At 42.0% G+C, this 21,647-nt stretch overlaps 1 protein-coding gene across 2 annotated transcripts in view; it reads left to right on the forward strand.

Annotated features, from left to right (window-relative positions):
- The window catches only part of LOC126198713 (carbonic anhydrase-related protein 10-like), a 424,244-nt gene that overhangs the window by 285,191 nt on the left and 117,406 nt on the right, over nucleotides 1–21,647 (forward strand). For both annotated transcript variants that reach the window (XM_049935229.1, XM_049935230.1), the window contains exons 4-5: nucleotides 8,099–8,235; nucleotides 11,308–11,499. In XM_049935229.1, coding sequence (XP_049791186.1) covers nucleotides 8,099–8,235; nucleotides 11,308–11,499 — 329 coding nt within the window. The remainder of the gene's footprint in view (nucleotides 1–8,098; nucleotides 8,236–11,307; nucleotides 11,500–21,647) is intronic.

Genomic DNA, 21,647 nt, shown 5'->3' on the forward strand with positions numbered 1-21,647 from the left:
GTGCAGATGGTGGCGCACTAAGGGCGTTACGTACACAATCCATCAGGTGGGTATGCACAAAATGACGGATGGAAGGTCCAGTGACGACGCCAAGACGATCAAGAGTGCCAAGGCCTTAGGGCACAGAGGACTGATGGTGCACCACGTAAGGTATCCTTCCCCAAAAGGCTCGTACTTCTGTGGAATTTGGAAAAATGGAGGTCAAACCCTAATGGGGACCATCACATTAAGGCCGAAACGTTTGAGACTCCTTTTAGTGGCCTCTTACGACAGGCAGGAATACCGCGGGCCTATTCTAACCCCCGAACCCACAGGGGGTCACCCGCTGTGTGAACATACTATGAACTCCTTAGGATCAAGCGTATTCAAATATACGGAATGTGAAAATAGAAGCTCTCCACAATATTAACAAGCAGGGTACAGTTTTTTGGTTGTGTTGTGCAATGTGAATAATGTTATGATGCTGTTCACCAAGGTAGTCCATCATGTGAAGGCCTCTTCATCTCTTCTTATTACTGCATCCTACAGCCATTTTAAACTACTTACTGTATTCGAATTTTGGTCTCCCTTTACGACTTTTACCTCCTACACTTTCTTCCATTACCGTACTGGTGATTCCTCGATGGCCCAGGATATACGATGGTTGCCCAGAAAGTAACGCACCGCATTTTTTTTTCTCAGCCGAAAACAGTGCTACGAATGCGAAAAGTTACTCGTATGTATTATTTGGAGTCTCCTGAGTGAGCGCACCAAGTTTCCGTCACTTCCGACAGATAGCGTAGCTGCAGGACAGTTTCAAAATGGCGTCTGTAGGTGATGTACGTTATACGCAACGTGCCGACATTGAATTTCTCGCTGCAGGGATATAAACTGTGGGGAATATTCACTAACGCTTGTGCAATGTCTATGGAGCATCTGCCGTCGACAGAAGTGCAGTTAGTTGCTGGGCACTTGGGTGAGGCCATCAGAATGCGGTTCAGCGAAGATCCACGATTTTCAGACGTTGGGGAGACCATCTACGGCTGTTACATCTGACGTGTGGCAGCGAGCATCCACTTGTTTGGGCCTTTAAATGATGCCATTCGTGGAAGACATTTCGAGGACGACGAGGAGGTGATTCACACAGTGAAGCACTGGCTCCGCCACCAGCACAAGTGTTAGTACCGACATGGCATACACGGTCTTGTTTCACGCAGGAGGAAAGGTCATAGTACGAGATAGAGATTACGTGGAAAAATAGGGTGTATAGATAGAACACCATTCTTTTAGGTGTGTTATGTTCAGTATAGAATTGTTGAAGAAAAAAAATGCAGTGCTTTTCTTTCTGGGCAACCCACGTATCTTATCAACCGATCCCACTTCTCGGCCACGTCGCGGCATAAATTAATTTTTTTCTCAATTATGTACAGTTCCTCTTCATTAATTATTCAATTAACCCATCTAATGTCCAATATTTTTCCGTAATACCACATTTGAGAAGATTCTATTCTCTTTGTCCCACATGTACATCGTTCACATTTGACTACCATACTAGATAATGAAATGACAATTAAATCAAGACCCTAAGCTATCGACAGGCGTATATACACAATCAACGGGGACAGTAGAAAATGTGTGCCCCGACCGGGACTCGAACCCGGGATGTGCTTACACGGCAGACGTTCTATCCATCTGACCCACTGAGCGCTCAGAGAATCAGAGGATAGTGCGACTGCAGGGACTTATCCCTTGCACGCTCCTCGTGAGACCCACATTCCCAAATTAATGCCCACACATTACGTTCGTAGTGCCCCTGCCCATTACTCTTATTACTCACGGCAGACAATCTGATCGAGTCCCGTAAGAGTTCTGGAACTGCGTGTGCATCCACCACAGAAGAAGGACAATGGCCAGTTAGCGTTAAGTATATGAAGATGATATCTGTTTCTTCGGACATGTCCGAAAGGACAGATACCATCTTCACGTACTAGATAAAGTCTTATAAAACATGTATACCAATAATTTTCAAGAACATGAATGTATGGTTTGTCTAATTATTTATTGCAAAAAAAGTCTAAGAACGGAAAGGAATTGCGAGCGTCCTGTCTTTTCCAAAGTGGATACAACAGTGAAAATAAAAAAAATGTTTTATTTGCAAAATTTAGCTACCTTCCAGCTACTCCTCTACATAGTAACCCCCCCCCCCCCCCCGACTGAGACATTTGTCGTAGCGTTGTACCAACTTTCCTATACCCTCGTCCTAAATGGAAGTCGCCTGTGCTTTCCGCCACTTCTCTACGCTGGTCTGAAGGTCGTTGTCTTTGCCAAGATGTCTTCATACATGTGAGCAGAGATAAACATCAGAGGGAGCCACGTCAGGGCTGTATAGTGGCAGATCAAACACTTCCCACTGAAAACGCTGCAGGAGCTTCATAATTGCTCTGGTAGTGTGCGGCCGAGAATTGTCATAAAGAAGAAAATGCATGACAGTCATGTTCTGTGGGTTTGCATAATAACAGGCGAAATCTCTCAGCAGGCACCCCTACTTGGAGGTAGAAGCTGCTTTCTAGGTTTCTTTACGTGCTCGCTGTACGCTCAGAACTGAAAAGAGCGATATGAAGCTATCAAAGCATGTACTTGGGACACTGCCCAGCATGACTGTGAAAAGCTTAACCGGGTTTTCACAGTGGTTTAAATTTCGCGACTCCTCAGACCTCACTCTCCGAATAACCCTCGTAGAGGCATAAAAGAAACGGTGATTCACTTCTGGTAGCTGGGACTGACCGTCAAACATGATCATGCTGTCGTTTAAAAATGTTAAATGACTTTAAACCCCAGCTACAAGAAGTTAATTAGTTTTTACTATGTTTCTGGTTCCTTTGTGTTATTAGAATTTAAAAAGTTTTATGAGTAATTAATACAAATACTAGCTACATTTCTACTTTTACATTCCCGAAGGTTCTTGATGTACACAACTGATAAAAAATTATCTTGTACAAAAGTCAAATGTGGATGATGACTGTGTCATAAAAGAAGTGACTAGAAGCTTTTGAAATGTGGTTTACATAATAAAGTCGAATTTTAGATGACTTGATCGACCAACTAATGAGGAGGTATTGAATAAAACTGGGGAAAAGTTAATTTGTAGCACAACTTAAGTCAATGGAGTTATTGGTCGGTGGAGTGTATCATGAGGCATCAGTTTTGTAATGGAAGGAAGAGCAATATGCCAAAAATATAGACGGAGACCAAGGCTCAGATGCAGTGTGTATATAAGTTAGGGGTGTTAAATATGTATACAGTAATTCATGGGACGATTGTATGCATCAAAACAAGAAAGAAATTTATTATAACCGTGGTTCCTACAAAGCACACATTCTGACATGTGACGAGTCCAGTGTAGGTGATCAAAGTGATTTCCATTCATCTCAATGCATGTCTCTGACTTTCAGTGTAAGGAGTCATGCAGTCTTTGAAATCGTCCTGGTTGGTTCTGAATGTGGTGAGATGCAGGGAAGACATGTTTTTGTAGTTCCTTCACATATTTTATAAGTGTGGCATCATGTGCCCCATGTCCCCATAACCAGGACTCTAGAGGGTTTAGGCCTGGCGAACCCGCAGGCCAAGGTATGGGACCCTGATGGCCAATCCACAGGTTTTCAAACGTCCTTGTCAGGTGACGATGCACAATACAGAGAATATGTGCTGGTGCGCCGTCATGCATGTACCACATCTGTAATCTGTCCTGACATGGCACATCCTCCAGCAAGATAGGCAGTACGTTCTTCAGGAAGTCCGCAGCTCGAGGTCGTGCGGTAGCGTTCTCGCTTCCCGCGCCCAGGTTCCCGGGTTAGATTCCTGGCGGGGTCAGGGATTTTCTCTGCCTCGTGATGACTGTGTGTTGTGTGATGTCCTTAGGTTAGTTAGGTTCAAGTAGTTTTAAGTTCTAGGGGACTGATGACCATAGATGTTAAGCCCCATAGTGCTCAGAGCCATTTGAACCATTTTTTTGTCCTTCAGAAGGCGGTGATAAAGAGTCCTGGTTAATCTCTGTGGTAGCATATATGGCCCTATTGCTCTATCGCAAAGAACGACTATACATACACTGACTGAGACTCGATCCTGATGCCTTGCTTCTTGAACCATAGAGTATGGGAATTTTCATCGGCCCCCACGTGCTGATTGTAGAAATTTACAACACCATCTGCTGTAACACCTGCCTCATCAGGGAACAATATCTTGGAGACAAATTAAGGATCTGCTCCAAGAACTATTGGCAGAACTGCACTCTGGCAGGATGGTCTAGTGCCCTAAGGGGCTGGGCGCGATTAACATGGTTCAGAAACGACAACTGATCATAGAGCACAGCCAAGACCAGAGGATGACTAACACCTTCAGCTGCTGCTATTCGTCACACCGTAGTTCCAAGATTGTGACCAGTCCATCTAGAATAGGCTCCTCCGTTTGAGGCGTGCGAACTGTCTACTTTGCTCTGTGCTACGAAACCTGTTTGTCCAAGACGCTAGAACAATCGACTGAACAGCTAAACAGATGGTACCCTGCGTACTTCAGTGTACAGGTTACGGTATCTCCGATTAACTCTATTTGCTAAACGATAACACTAAATCTAGTCTGCCATTTCTCTTGTGGAATAAAAGGTCTCCATTGCTAGGTTGTATCTGTAAGAGAGAAACCGTTGTACCGAACCAGAAACATGACAATAACATGTAGGAGGGTCTTTCAATAAGTAATGCCCCATATTTATTTTCATAGAACGTATTTATTGTTAAGAGTCAGAATTTAGTGACAATATACATCAACATGTTGTGTCCATGTTCTGTTTTTCTACGCAGTCACCATCGGGTTCTATGGCCGTACGCCAACGTTGGAGAAGAGCATGTATTCCCTGCTGGTAAAAGCTCTTGTCCTGTAGGCAGAGCCATGTTTTCACTGCATGACTGACACCATCGCCATCTTCACAGTTGATCCGTGACAGAAACGCCTCTCCATCGGTCTCCAAACGCTCCAACAATCAGATGTGATGGCCTTTCTTAGAATCTTGTCGTTCGCTGTGAGCATTCGTGGAACCCGTCGTGAGCACCTCCTTGAACACCCGGGTCTCGATCACTGAAGACGCACTTGCAATGCCGACCGACGTATGTACGCCAATTGTCGAGTTGTCATGCGCCGGTCGGTACCAATAATGGCATCCGCACGTTTCAGCATATCTTTAGCACTAGCTGTGACAGGACGGCCCGAGCGTGGCTGATCATGGAGCTCTGTTCCTGCATTTCCTGAAGCTGTAACTTTCTTTACCATCGCTCAACTGTACTCCTACCAACTGCAGCATCGCCATACGCTGCACACAAATGTTTATGGATGTTCGCCACGGTTTCTTTAGCTGCGCACAAGAATTCAATAACAGCATGCTACTTGTAACGTGAGTCGCATGTAGAAACTATTTTGACACTGTACTACGGCCCTGCCAACTGCCAGAACGGTTCGAAACTTCACCGGCGCTAAGAACAAACATCAATTGTGAAGCACTAACGAGTACTGTTGTCAATATGTATTAATGTTTTTTTTATGTTACTGAACGACCCTCCTACTTCAAACGTGACCTGTAAGCAGGAAAAACATCACGGTACACACCCGGAGTTAGGAGAAATGTACCCAAACGTAAACAGATGTAAGAAGACTACAGTACAATCATACAAAGTAAACGGATCAACTCACTGCCGACTACTGAGCCAAATAATGTTTGTTTCGATATTGGAGGCGAGTGTCCCAGCACGCTGTTGACCCTAGTATAACACGTAGAGCGAGTGCAACAACGGTGCTCATGCCCGCAACCATATTTTCCCAGTGTTCCATGTCAGTACTTGTAATTAACATTAATTATCAGGTAGTCGTCCTGAAACACGGGTAAGGCATCGCCATGGCCGACATCACAAGAGCACTTCCTATGAACACGTGTTCACATGTCACGTGTCACGAATGCTTGATAAGAAACATGGTTATAGCACATTTTTGTCTTGTTTTGAGGCATACTAACATCCCCTGAAATGAAACTTCCTGGCAGATTGAAACTGTGTCCCCGACCGAGACTCGAACTCGGGACCTTTGCCTTTCGCGGGCAAGTTCTCTACCATCTGGTCTACCGAAGCACGAGTCACGCCCGGTACTCACAGATTTACTTCTGCCAGTATCTCGTCTCCTACCTTCCAAACTTTACAGAAGCTCTCCTGCGAACCTAGCAAAACTGGCACTCCTGAAAGAAAGGATACTGCGGACACATGGCTTAGCCACAGCCTGGGGGAGGTTTCCAGAATCTGGATCCCCTGAAATATCGGATAGTTTCTTTAACGTCCCATATAATCACACACATATGTTGCGTATTTTGTATTACCGATCGTATCATTTGTTTTTTACATAAACGACATCAAACCATTACTCGTGTACATTGTATAAAGAAAAACGTTTGTAATGAGAGCACTTTTACTCGTGTGCTGCTACACTACTGGCCATTAAAATTGCTACACCACGAAGTTGAAGTACTACAGACGCAAAATTTAACCGACAGGAAGAAGGTAATGTGATATGCAAAAGATTAGCTTTTCAGAGAGTTCACACAAGGCTGGCGCCGGTGACGACAACTACAACGTGCTGACATTAGGAAAGTTCCCAACCGATTTCTCATACACAAACAGCAGATGACCGGCGTTGCCTGGTGAAACGTTGTTGTGATGCCTCGTGTAAGGAGGAGCAATGCGTACCATCACGTTTCCAACTTTCATAAAGGTCGTATTGTAGCCTATCGCATTTGCGGTTTATCGTATCGCGACATTTCTGCTAGCGGCATCTTATCCGCATGGCTGTAACGGATCGTGCAGCCACGTCTCGATCCCTGAGTCAACACATGGGGACGTTGCAAGACAACAACCATCTGCACGAACAGTTCGACGACGTTTGCAGCAGCATGGACTATCAGCTAGGATAGCATGGCTGCGGTTACCCTTGACGTTGCATCACAGACAGGAGCACCTGCAACGGTGTACTCAACGACGAACCTGGGTGCACGAATGGCAAAACGTCATTTTTTTCGGATGAATCCAGATTCTGTTTACAGCATCATAATGGTCGCATCCGTGTTTGGCGACATCAAAGTGAACGCACAATGGAAGCGTGTATTCGTCATCGCCATACTGGCGTATCACCCGGCGTGATGGTATGGGGTGCCAATGGTTACACGTCTCGGTCACCTCTTGTTCGCATTGACGGCACTTTGAACAGTGGACGTTACATTTCAGATGTGGTACGATCCGTGGCTCTACCCTTCATTCGATCCCTGCGAAACCCTACATTTCAGCAGGATAATGCACGACCACATGTTGCAGGTGCTGTACGGGCCTTTCTGGATGCAGAAAATGTTCGACTGCTGCCGTGGCCAGCACATTCTCCAGATCTCTCACCAACTGAAAACTTCTGGTCAATGGTGGCCGAGCAACTGACTCGTCACAATACGCCAGTCACTACTTATGGGCAGCTGTACCTGTACATGCGATCCAAGCTCTGTTTGACTCAATGCCCAGGAGTATCAAGGCCGTTATTACGGCGCATTTCTTCTTGGTGTAGCAGTTTTAATGTTCAGTAGTGTAATTAACATTAAATATCAGGTAGTTGTCCGTAGAAGACGGGTAATGCATTGCCATGACAGACATCACAAGAGCACTTCCTATGAACACGTGTTTACATGTCACATGTCAGAACATATGCTTGATAAGACACATGGTTATAGCACAATTTTGTCTTGTTTTGAGGCATACTGTCATCCCCTCAAATATTGGATACTTTCTTTAACGTCCTATAAAATCACAGCCATATGTTGGGTATTTTGTATTACCGTTGGTATCATTTGTTTTTTCACAAACGACATCAAACTATTACTCGTGTACATTCTATAAAGAAAAACGTTTGTAATGAGATCTCTTTCTCTCGTGTGCTGCTAGATTAAAACTTATTGTTCAGTATATAGAGAGTTTAAAAGTAGCCTCGTGTGTTCCAGTTGAGGACGTGGCAGACAGAAGTGAGCAATACCTTTTGTTTGTTTCTCCTGCAGGACCGGCGTTCTGGGGCCTCATCAACCCGCAGTGGACGCTGTGCAGCAAGGGTCGGCGGCAGTCACCCATCGATGTGGACCCGGACAAGCTGCTGTTCGACCCCCTGCTCCGGCCGCTTCACATCGACAAGCGGCAGGTAGCTATGGCCCGAAGGTAGTGCTAGTGTCTGACTTTACTCGTTATTCCCAAGTTCTTTCGTGAGCAGTGTTACCAAAGAAGCGAAATTTGGGGTGGGCGAAGGTAATCAAAACTGACAGTGGGTGACAGCTGAAGGTCAATAAAGGTAAACCGTCATGCTCTCATATTAACCACAGCCTCCTCACCACCAGCTTAATCGCTGTTTAATAGCAACAAGATAACTGTACCAAACGTCGTGCACCCATGAATTTCGGCTGTGCGTCATTTCCCCTCAAAAATACGCGAAACATCGCCTTACTTAAATCTCAGGTATGCAAAATTAACTTGTGTACCTTTTTGATTCTGATAAAACTTAGAAACTACCTGTAACAACAATGTTGTATCTCCAACCATCATGTAGTCCCTGGTTCAAGACATAACATCAACGTTACAGGCAGTCTGCGGAGACCAGTTCATAAATGTTGGCCACTGAATCATCGTGTATGCGACTGGAGTTAATCTCCTCAACGTCAGTCAAGGGCTCAAGATAGCGCACTCATGAACCGACATTATAGTTCAATTCTTTTATCTTGGCGGCTCGTGCAAGCCCGCCCAGACGCAAGAGATTGCTGCGTTGCCAGTTGCAAACGACGCACGCGCCAAGAGGAGCAGCGCCATTGTATAGTATAGTTCGCAAATTTCCGTTTAGGGGCAGCACGCAGTTTATGATGTAAAGCCACCACAGCCGCATTAACCCTTTCGCTGCTACAGAGACGTGCTCCCCGCATTCCGCGCTGTGCGCGATTTTGTCATCACTGCAGTGCTCGCCTGTGCAGACACATGATGTTCCGACTGCTTTGACACACCATTCGAATTCAAAAAATCATTCGATTTCAAAAACCGTATACTTATTATGATTATAATGAAGAGAGAAAGAACTAGAAATTTCAAAAAATTACAATCAAACGAATAAAATTCATGAAGTAAGATACTTCTTATTGTTTTTAAATAAAGAAAATATTAAGCACCGAACAAGGTTGGAACTCGGAACTATTCACTTAGCAGCCAAACACCTCAACCATTATGGTAACACAGCTCATCATTAATCAGAATTCCTGGAGAACTCTAAAATATGACGCAAAATACCGACTAACATTCTTGGTATGACTATGAATTACTCACGTTTCGTCGAAGTACAATAGGAAATAAACAATTACCGCAGTTCTTTATTGCGAAAAAGCGGTTCGTGATAATGATACAAACACCTTTCCTTGCTATCGCCTGAATTAGGAGGCTTATTGCTTGTTTGGTTTAATTAGTTAATAGAATATGAAGCAATTGGTATAAAGAATGCTTTTTCCAAACTTTCTATAAAAGGAAGTCTGCTATCAAGACACTGCTTTTGTTCAATTATTTTATTTATGACTGAACGTTTCTAAAACTGAAGATACTCGTCCGTGCTCTGCACTGCTGTCGAGCTCTGGCAACGTCGTTCTCTGTTCATTGGCTGACTGTGTTTTGTGACAACAGGTGCGCAGAACGAACCTAAACTCGGCCGCTGTCGTAAATGATGCGCACTATAGTATCCATTCAATAAATAACGTCGTAAGGACAGTCCCTGAAACTTCCAATCATAAGGATGGAAATACAAAAACGTTTATTGAATAATTTGTGTTTGTCTTGTTTCAGTATTATTTTTGTAGCGCTGACTTTCTTGTATTAACAGAGTGAATCGTTTTCTGAGAATTTACCTCTTCCTTTGTTATAATTCTCAAATAGAAAACAGATTATGATAGCATGTATCTTATAAATAATTTCGACATATTTATCGGTTTTGATTTTGAATTAAATCTATTAATAGGCCAGGTATAGATCTTATGGTTAATTACTTAAATTCGCATGAAGTTGTAACTATGCTCTATAAAGCAACTCTTTGCTTTTACGCCCGCATCTCGTGGTCGTGCAGTAGCGTTCTCGCTTCCCATATCCGGGTTCCCGGGTTCGATTCCCGGCGGGGTCAGGGATTTTCTGTGCCTCGTGATGGCTGGGTGTTGTGTGCTGTCCTTAGGTTAGTTAGGTTTAAGTAGTTCTAAGTTCTAGGGGACTGATGACCATAGATGTTAAGTCCCATAGTGCTCAGAGCCATTTTTTTGCTTTTACAATTTTATCTTCACCTCATCTGAATTATTTGCATTAACTGCGCTTTTGGACACGTTAATAGTCACATTACAGTTGTCTTTGAATGATTTATGAAGTTAAAGATGTGTTAAATTTAATATTTTAATTTTAATGTAAGATATTATATCTGATTCTTGTCGAAGTTTTCATGTCTCCAATTCTTGATAAAATACTGTGTTGCTTATACCGACCAAAAGTATCCTGCCAGGAAAGGAATCATGTTTATATTTCACTTGACTGCAGCCACATTTTGCACAACATATTTATTTCATTTTAATTCAGCCTCTCCGTTGTTTCAAGGACGAAACATCATAACGTGTCACAGTACATCTGGAAGATATTAGGACAGATGGAATAGAACAATAAAACTATAAATTATGATATTTAAGAATTAAGAAATTAATTAGAAGAGAGAATACAGTTAACAATAATTATGATAAATGTACCGATAATTTAGTGAATTTATATGTTGTAATGATAACCAAATGTCAAGTAAAGGTTTCAAACATATCGTATTAATGGAAGTCATCTTGACATTCGACTGGAATGGTGATCGAAGGCCATGAAACATCGAAATGACGTACGCTGGATCCAGTAAACAAGCCTCTATCCTCCACACATTAATTGTATATCATGAACTACAACCTTCCTAAAATGAAATTTTCACTCTGCAGCGGAGAGTGCGCTGATTTGAAACTTCCTGGCAGATTAAAACTGCGTGCCGGACCGAGATTCGAACTCGGGACCTTTGCCTTTCGTGGGCAAGCGAGATCCCCAAGCATGACTCACGACCCGTCCTCACAATTTTAATTTCTCCAGTACCTCGCCTCCTACCTTCCAAACTTCACTTTTGCTTGGGAAGGTCGCGGATAGAGGTATCGACTGCAGTTATGTGTCCCACTTCGGTTGGCAGGTGAGCGGTACGCTACGCAACACGGGCCAGACGCTGATGTTCACAGTGGACAAGAACTCCAAGCACCCGGTCAACATCTCTGGCGGCCCGCTCGCCTACCGCTACCAGTTCGAGGAGATGTACTTCCACTACGGCGGTGACAACATGCACGGCTCCGAGCACCGCATCCACGGCTACACCTTCCCAGGAGAGGTAAGTGCGGCCGAATGGTCAGGCCAACTTAGGGACACGCTTAAAGGTATCCATACTTGCTGGCATCAATACTTTCATCCTGAGACCGATACTGAAATACTCAATAATTTTCATCTGATTCTTTCAATATTTCGTAAATGACTCCATGTATTACGAGCCGTGATCTTCTACATCTACATACATACTCCTCACTCCAACATACGGTGCGTGGCGGAGGGTACCTCGTACCACAACCAGCATCTTCTCTCCCTGTTCCACTCCCAAACGGAACGAGGGAAAAATGACTGCCTATATGCCTCTGTACGAGCCCTAATCTCTCTTACCTTATCCTTGTGGTCTTTCCGCGAAATGTAAGTCGGCGGCAATAAAATTGTACTGCAGTCAGCCTCAAATGCTGGTTCTCTAAATTTCCTCAGTAGCGATTCACGAAAAGAACACCTCCTTTCCTCTAGAGGCTCCCACACGAATTCCTGAAGCATTTCCGTAACACTCGCGTGATGATCAAATCTACCAGTAACAAATCTAGCATCCCGCCTCTGAATTGCTTCTGTGTCCTCCCTCAATCCGACCTGCTAGGGATCCCAAATGCTCGAGCACTACTAAAGAGTAGGTCGTATTAGTGTTTTATAAGCGGTCTCCTTTACAGATGAACCACATCTTCCCAAAATTCTACCAATGAACCGAAGACGACTATCCGCCTTCCTCACAACTGACATTACATGCTTGTCCCACTTCATATCGCTCTGAAATGTTACGCCCAAATATTTAATCTACGTCACTGTGTCAAGCACTACACTACTAATGGAGTATTCAAATATTACGGGATTCTTTTTCCTACTCATCTGCATTAATTTACATTTATCCATATTTAGAGTTAGCTGCCATTCGTTACACCAATCACAAATCCTGTCCAAGTCATCTTGTATCCTCCGACAGTCACTCAACGATGACACCTTCCCGTACGCCACAGCATCATCAGCAAACAGCCGCACATTGCTATCCACCCTATCCAAAAGATCATTTATGTAGATAGAAAACAACAGCGGACCTACCGCACTTCCCTGGGGCACCCCAGATGATACCCTCACCTCCGATGAACACTCACCATCGAGGACAACGTACTGGGTTCTATTACGTAAGAAGTCTTCTAGCCACTCACATACTTGGGAACCACTCCCATAGGCTCGTACCTTAGTTAGGAGTCTGCAATGGGGCACCGAGTCAAAGGCTTTCCGGAAGTCAAGGAATATGGTATCCGTCTAATACCCTTCATCCATGGTTCGCAAGATATCATGTGAGAAAAGGGTGAGTTGCGTTTCGCAGAAGCGATGCTTTGTAAAGCCGTGCTGATGCATGGACAGCAACTTTTCTGTCTCACGAAATTCGTTACATTCTAACTGAGAATATGTTCGAGAATCCTGCAACAAACCGATGTTAAGGATATTGGTCTGTAATTTTGAGGATCCGTCCTTCTTATATACAGGCGTCACTTGCGCTTTTCCCCAGTCGCTCTGGACTTTACGTTGGGCAAGAGATTCGCGATAAATGCAAGCTAAGTAAGGAGCCAATGCACTAGAGTACTCTCTGTAAAACCGAATTGGAATCCCATCAGGAAATCCCACCAGTACCTGGCGATTTATTTATTTTCAACCCATTCAGCTGCTTCACAACCCCAGGGATGTCTATCACTATGTCCTCCAAACGGGAATCTGTACGAGACTCAAACGGCGGTATGTTTGTTCAATCCTCCTGCGTGAAAGATTTCTCAAATGCTAAATTCAAAATTTCAGCTTTCGTTTTGCTGTCTTCCGTTGCCAGGCCAGATTGATCAGTGAGTGACTGGATGGAAGCCTTCGACCCGCTTACCGATTTTACGTAAGAGCAGAATTTCCTTGGGTTTTCAGCAAGATCTTTTGCTAAGGTAAGACATTGGTAGTGGTTGAATTCTTACCGCATCGCTCTTAGTTGCTATTTATACATATTATAAAATTTGTGTGAGTGTGTGTGTGTGTGTGTGTGTGTGTGTGTGTGTGTGTGTGTGTGTTCCCCATCACCTGCTAAAACACTGGACCAATTTCAGATAAACTGGGAACACTTACGCCCTACTGTCAGGCAACAATCACTGTGAGATTAAGAACCACCTAATTGTCACAATTAAGACGACATGAGGTCATTAACAATGAGATGCTTGAAACACTGCCGCATGATGTATGGCGTTTAAATGTATTAATTCTGTTATGCTAACTGTATTCGCTGCAAATTTCTCAGGCAGTACCGACATGTGCCTCTATAAGCACCTACAAATGTATACCATGGTACCATATGTAGTTCAGGTGATATGACGTTGTGAACACTGAGATGCGCGATAACTGCAGCGTTGTTTATGACGTTTGAATTTATTACTTCTCCTAACTCTAATCGCTACAGTATCCACATATGTTGCGGAGTGTAGCTACACACGTTTATCATTTTGCAACACATAGTTCAAGAGACATGATACCATAAACACTGAGATGATCACGTTTAAATGTGTTAATTTTTCGCAAACTATTCTATTCCCACCATATTTCGTTGACAGTATCCACATTTTCCGCTGAATGTAGCTCCACAAAGTTATCATTTTATGACACATATTTCGAGAGATATGATATCATAAACAATGAGGTATGTTAAAAAAATGACGCATCATGCATAAAATTTTAGCACGTTTGTTCTTTACTACTAAGAAACTTCTACAGCCGAGTCAACATAACGGAATTCCTGACATCTGCAAATACTTATGGGAGTTTTTAAGTGCGAAGAGCAAACGGCTGTGGGCGAAAAAGAGTCAATCGAGCTATGAGCAGGTATTTCCATGGAGACGTTTACAAAATCACTTTGTACACACTTGAAGCAGCTACTCCCAGCTAGCAGAAACTATCTGGATACTGTACTTTTATATTTGTATATTATGTATATTTTTATAGACTTTTTCATAATTTCAAAGGAAATAAAATTTGTTCAGTACTTCGCTACAAACACAGTTCACATTTTGTTTTCTTTCCTAACTGAAAATTGTCAAAATGAATACACCGGAAATGACGGATTTCTCAGCTAGTAACAAGTAAAGACACACCATCAGAATCACAGTCCCTTCTATTACCGACTACCGGTTTCTTGAAGTCTTAGTTGGAAAAGGAAAATGAGTCGACAAAATTGATTAAGAAAGTGTCACATTGCAAACAGTACCATCGAAAGCAGCAACAAATAACATCAAAACATCACAAGACCCTCACATACAAGGCACGGCAAGGTGCAGTTTGTCAACAGTGGCACGAATGACAGAAAAGAGGAAGTAGTGGTGAAAAAACTGTATAGTCTGTCACATGACATGTACATGCGTCATTGATACAGAGTAAACAAGCCTCTTCCATTATAAAATAAAAATAATTAATAAAATTATGAATCACGTTAACGTAAAACTTTTCATTATGTATGCTGTGTTATAAGGTAAATGATCTTAAAACTGTGTTTTAACACATGGATGACCCAAATATTGCAAATTAGACGTGTTTGTTAATTGCGCACTGTCTTACGAAATGTGTAAACGAGACCGAAAATTTACGAAATAATGCTTACTGTCAGGTTGTTGTCTACATTTGTGTTTTACTTTTACTTTATAACAGCTTACTATGCTTGTTGAAATGTACTTGGTTAACATGACTTTTAATTTTATCAATTACTTTTATGTATTTATGTTGGAAGACTTCGTTAGCTGTATCAATATATTAGCCAGACTAAGTCATGTGATTAAGTATCCGACTTTTTCCCCGCAACTTCCATGTATTTATACGTTAGTTTAATGTCATCCACAGCACTGTTGATGTTTTGTTGTTATTTTCCTATCTTTGATGTTATCGTTTATTAATGTTACACTTTTGCAGTTTCTGTTTTGATACCTCTCTTTCCTTTTCCAGTTTAGACCGGAAGATCATCTGCCGGGTAGAAAGCTGGCAATAGTTAATCATAGATACTGCAAATGACACTTTGTACCTGCACTGGTACTGTTTATACCTTTATAGATATTATCGTATCGAATTATTCTAGTAATGTAATGATGCATTTTAATTATTTACCCAAAACTTTGGCTACATGAAGTGGCTTCTATTGTACACCCAGTTTCGATACTAAGTATAAGGGCACAAACTGCTCTCTCAGCTTCAGAAGTAAAGAGTATTCACATTTTGGAGCCACTAGAGCATGCCACCAAAGAGCTCTCATGTGTACAGTTCGTTATTATAAGAACAACTGTACTACTAATCCAACTCAGATAAATGGTTTAAGTAAGCCTGTTGGCAGCACTGACAGAAGTTAAACAGAGGGAGTAAATGGTGCGCTAAGCAGTTAAACACATGGCACATTTGGACATTAAAAATAAAAAAAGAAACCATTTAAGAGCAATATTCTGCTTGCTTGACCCAAGATTCAAAAATATATATTTTCAGAGCTAGTGGTAGGGAAATGAATACAGGAAGGCTTTTGTCAGCTAATAATCTCGCTGATACCGCCGGCAGCAGCAGCAGCGAACTATACAGGGTGTTACAAAAAGGTACGGCCAAACTTTCGGGAAACATTCCTCACACACAAAGAAAGAAAATATGTTATGTGGACATATGTCCGGAAACGCTTACTTTCCATGTTAGAGCTCATTTCATTACTTCTCTTCAAATCACATTAATCATGCAATGGAAACACACAGCAACAGAACGTACTAGCGTGACTTCCAACACTTTGTTACAGGAAATGTTCAAAATGTCCTCCGTTAGCGAGGATACATGCATCCACCCTCCGTCGCATGGAATCCCTGATGCGCTGATGTAGCCCTGGATAATGGCGTATTGCATCATAGCCGTCCACAATACGAGCACGAAGAGTCTCTACATTTGGTACCGGGGTTGCGTAGACAAGAGCTTTCAAATGCCCCCATAAATGAAAGTCAAGAGGGTTGAGGTCAGGAGAGCGTGGAGGCCATGGAATTGGTCCGCCTCTACCCATCCATCGGTCACAGAATCTGTTGTTGGGAAGCGTACGAACACTTCGACTGAAATGTGCAGGAGCTCCATCGTGCATGAACAACATGTTGTGTCGTACTTGTAAAGGCACATGTTCTAGCAGCACAGGTAGAGTATCCCGTATGAAATCGTGATAACGTGCTCCATTGAGCGTAGGTGGACGAAACTAAAATGAGCTCTAACATGGAAAATAAGCGTTTCCGGACACATGTCCACATAACATCTTTTCTTTATTTGTGTTTGAGGATTGTTTCCTGAAAGTTTGGCCGTACCTTTTTGTAACACCCTGTATAGTGGCTCCTCCCTCATATGGCATTAGCACACAGCAAACAAACAAGAAAGTGCTATCCTTGTATAAAAAAAAAGATGGATTGAGCCATTAAGTGACAATACGTGTGTGAGCGCTATGGACTAAACTTTTAGAGAGCGGGAAGACGCGAATATTTTATTCCTCAAGTTGTATAAGCTATCAACGAGTACCTGACAATTGCAGCGAAATCAGTAACCTCTGATTGGTTATTTTCATATGAAAGCAGCACATTGTCAAAGTCACGTAAAATAGTAGCTGCGAGGCGACTGGATAATATATTGGGTTTTAGTGGCCGTACCGAATAATAGTGGAATGATTAGCCAAGATTTTATTTAATTATTTTTGGGCACTAGTCAGTTGTTTTTCTGATGATCCGCTCTTTAATTTCGATTTCTTGTTCGAAACTTTGGTTGAATTTATTCATCTTTCCACAATTAAATTTCGCAGTGTCACAAACTGTATGGATTACACTTTTCCGCAGTTAACCGTTAATCTGTTTTCTGAAGGCTATGTGCCGATGTTACTGACTGCCCTATTGCTTACATCACTTACATTACATTCCACGTGTTTCACAACGACACTTGTGGCATCTGTGCAGGGACAAATGTTTGTATCATTTGTCATGTACAATGACAGATCACTAACGTAGCCAGCGCCACCAGAACAAAATCCTGTGTCACTCCGCACATTATATGGCTCCAGTGAGGTTCAAACCTGTTCCCTATTTGTTGGCAATGGAGGAAAACACTCCGATTTCTGCTTTCCATATACATGTATGAAGGTAACCACTGTGAAGCTATTTCATTAATCCCATAATGTTTCAGATTATACAAAAGTGATGCATGGTCCATCGAATCAAATGCTCTTTGTCATATCAATGAGAAAACGTACTGTCCCCAACGTATTGTTTAGACCTGAAGGTACTTCAGAAATATGAGAATAAGTTGCATTTTCTATGGAGACTTGCTCCCTGAAACCAACCTGCCAACCTGCTAGTCTGGCAGAAAACCATTTTCACTAAGATGTGCCACTATTCACCTCTATATTGCTTCTGGTAACAAAGAACTTGGTTGGCAACTGTCTACGTCGTCTCTTTCACCATTTTTACAAAGCTGTTTGTATAATGAGTATGTCAATCCGTCAGGAAACTGAACGAACTTGAACGACACGTTGCACATGTTACTGAGTACGGGACTAAGATATGATGCACATGTCTTACATGGCATTTCATTATACCAATGGAAGTATTTCCTCTATAATTATTTATTGATCCAGTTTCAGCTTCCCTTGTTTCCTGTAGCTACATGTGATTTTGTAATCTCGGAATACCGGCTTTCAAAATTTGTGCATATACTCTCTACCGATATAATTTCAATTTAACTTGTCACCTTTTGCCAAGAAGTGAAAATTAAATACTTTTTACAACTCTTGTGAACAACTACAATTTCATTCTTACATAAGAGAGGTGTAATATGTTGAGCAACTTTATTATACCCTGATCCCTTTTTCACAGTTGTCATTATTGTTATAATTTCTTAGAGAGTCCTGTTCTCATGGTGTAATACATCGTTTCAGCCTGTTGGTGGTGACCTTCAGGTCTTTGAAGTACTGCCTGTAGTGGAATTCTGTTGCTGGGCTGTGGCTCCAGTTCACGTTCCAAACTATTCATATTATGATTCGGCTCTACTTTCCTCCTAACTGATATTCTAATGCCATTGGTTATTGATCGGTTGCTAATTAGTAGCGTATGTCTTCCTGCAATATTTTTACTGTGAAACAAGTAGTTAAGAAAGTGATAAAGGGTTGAAGCATTGCATTACGTGTGTTGTTCAAGTTGTCTGTATTCTAGACTTCTTAAAAGACTTACTGTTCGAGAGTGTCTTTAAATATCCGCTTTGCCAGTGGACTCATATATCTCAATCTTTTGTTGATTGTTTTTGGGGCATGTCTCAACTTTAATTCCTTCAGGTATTGCTGTAAGTGCATCATTATCTGATGGGCAGTTACTAATTTTTCTAACACTGTGCTGTTAAACTAGAGAACAACTTATCAAGATATCGTCTATGATCGTGGTCGTATTTCCCCTAACTCTAGTTAGAAAGTATAATATACACTCTGTGCTAGGTTGTAAGATTCTCTAGCGAATCAGAAACTCTATATTGAAATACTCTCCCAAAATCAACTTCATATCCTTCTTAAGAAACGAGTCTAGCACAGGGTCTAGTTGTTGTTGTTGTTGTGGCCTTCAGTCCTGAGACTGGTTTGATGCAGCTCTCCATGTTACTCTATCCTGTGCAAGCTTCTTCATCTCCCAGTACCTACTGCAAGCTACATCCTTCTGAAACTGCGTAGTGTATTCATCTCTTGGTCTCTCTCTACGATTTTTACCCTCCACGCTGCCCTCTAGTACCAAATTGGTGATGCCTTGATGCCTCAGATCATGTCCTACCAACAGATTCCTTCTTCTAGTCAGGTTGTGCCACAAACTCCTCTTCTGCCCAATTCTGTTCAACACCTTCTCATTAGTTATGTGATCTACCCATATAATCTTCAGCATTCTTCTCTAGCACCACATTTATAAAGCTTCTATTCTCTTCTTGTCCGAACTATTTATCGTCCATATTTCACTTCCACACATGGCTACACTCCATACAAATACTCTCAGAAACGACTTCCTGCAATTTGAATCTATACTCGATGTTAACAAATTTCTCTTCTTCAGAAACGCTTTTCTTGCCATTGCCAGTCTACATTTTATATCTTCTCTACTTCGACCATCATCAGTTATTTTGCTCCCCAAATAGCAAACCTCCTTTACTACTTTAAGTGTCTCATTTCCTAATCTAATTCCCTCAGCATCACCCGACTTAATTCGACTACATTCCATTATCCTCGTTTTGCTTTTGTTGATGTTCATCTTACATCCTCCTTTCAAGACACTGTCCATTCCGTTCAACTGCTCTTGCAAGTTCTTTGCTGTCTCTGAGAGAATTACAATGTTATCGGCGAACCTTAACGTTTTTATTTCTTCTCCATGGATTTTAACACCTACTCCGAATTTTTATTTCGTTTCCTTTATTGTTTGTTAAATATACAGATTGAATAACATCGGGGAGAGGCTACAACCCTGTCTCACTCCCTTCCCAACCACTGCTTCCCTTTCATGCCCCTCGACTCTTATAACTGCCATCTGGTTTCTGTACAAATTGTAAATAGCCTTTCGCTCCCTGTATTTTACCCTTGCCACCTTCACAATTTGAAAGAGAGTATTCCAGTCAACATTGTCAAAAGTTTTCTCTAAGTCTACAAATGCTAGAAACGTAGGTTTGCCTTTTTTTAATCTAGCTTCTGAGATAAGGCGTAGGGTCAGTATTGCCTCACGTGTTCCAATATTTCTACGGAATCCAAACTGATCTACCCAGAGGTCGGCTTCTATCAGTTTTTCCACTCGTCTGTAAAGATTTCGCTTTAGTATTTTGCAGCCGTGACTTTTTAAACTGATAGTTCGGTAATTTTCACATCTGTCAACACCTATTTTCTTTGGGATTGAAATTATTATATTCTTCTTGAAGTCTGAGGGTATTTCGCCTGTTTCATACATTTTTCTCACCTGATGGTAGAATTTTGTCAGGACTGGCTCTCCCAAAGCTGTCAGTAGTTCTAATGGAATGTTGTCTACTCCCGGTGCCTTGTTTGGACTTAGTTCCTCAGTGCTCTGTCAAACTCTTCACGCAGTATCATATCTCTCATTTCTTCTTCATCTACATCCTCTTCCATTTCCATAATATTGCCCTCACGTACCTCGCGTTTGTATAGACCCTCTATATACTCCTTCCACCTTTCTGCTTTCCCTTCTTTTCTTAGAAACGGGTTTGCATATGAGCTCTTGATATTCATACAAGTGGTTCTCTTTTCTCCAAAGGTCTCTGGTATGGAGAGAAAAACTCTGTAATCTGAACTGGTGGATCTAGAGAGGTCTGTAATGAAATGGACATTGCTATGTATTGATATCTCAACTCTTTTGGATCAGTCAATATTCAGTACATCAATAGCCATATCTCTGGACATTGCTATATATTGATATCTCAACTCTTTTGGATCAGTCAATATTCAGTACATCAATAGCCATATCTCTCCTCTGCGACGAAGTCCTTTCATAGTAATCATTTAAAATTTACCCCTCCTTCGGTATATAAATGATGATCTTGGTTCTAAATAGCGTGCTAGTCAAGATCTGTTACCAGTTCGACTACTTTACCCTTAACTCACGAAATATTTTGATTCAATCAACCGATGCACTCTTTGATTGGCCTTTATCGTTGTACTGTCACTTAAAAGCTTCGTCAACCATCATTTCTCAGTCCTTACGTGTACGCTGCGCAGAGTAGCCCGATCTATGGATATTCTCAACTGACCACAATAATGTGTGCCATGACACCAATCATCAGCACTTTCTCGAGTCTCTTATCAACTTGCCTCACAGCATTGTAAAGATGGGGTTGATGGTAGTGCCGGAAGAGCTGCACTAGGTGAACATTAGTGATCTGAGTTTGAGTAGCAATCCTGTCCAACTCACAGTCTACATCTTAAGCGCAGGTTATTCTCGGCCCCTCTCACTACAATTATCTGATCTGTTTTAGAAATATCCTTACATAAATACCACGAGTCCGGTGACACTTTATTGAGACCACCAACTGGTTTGAAAATGCTGGTGAATTGGCACTCCTTATCTAATGTTTCATACAACTGCGGGGCTATACCGCGCCCATGTTTGCTTTCAATATGCA

This window comes from Schistocerca nitens, chromosome 8 (genome assembly GCF_023898315.1).
Source record: "Schistocerca nitens isolate TAMUIC-IGC-003100 chromosome 8, iqSchNite1.1, whole genome shotgun sequence".
NCBI lineage: Eukaryota > Metazoa > Arthropoda > Insecta > Orthoptera > Acrididae > Schistocerca > Schistocerca nitens.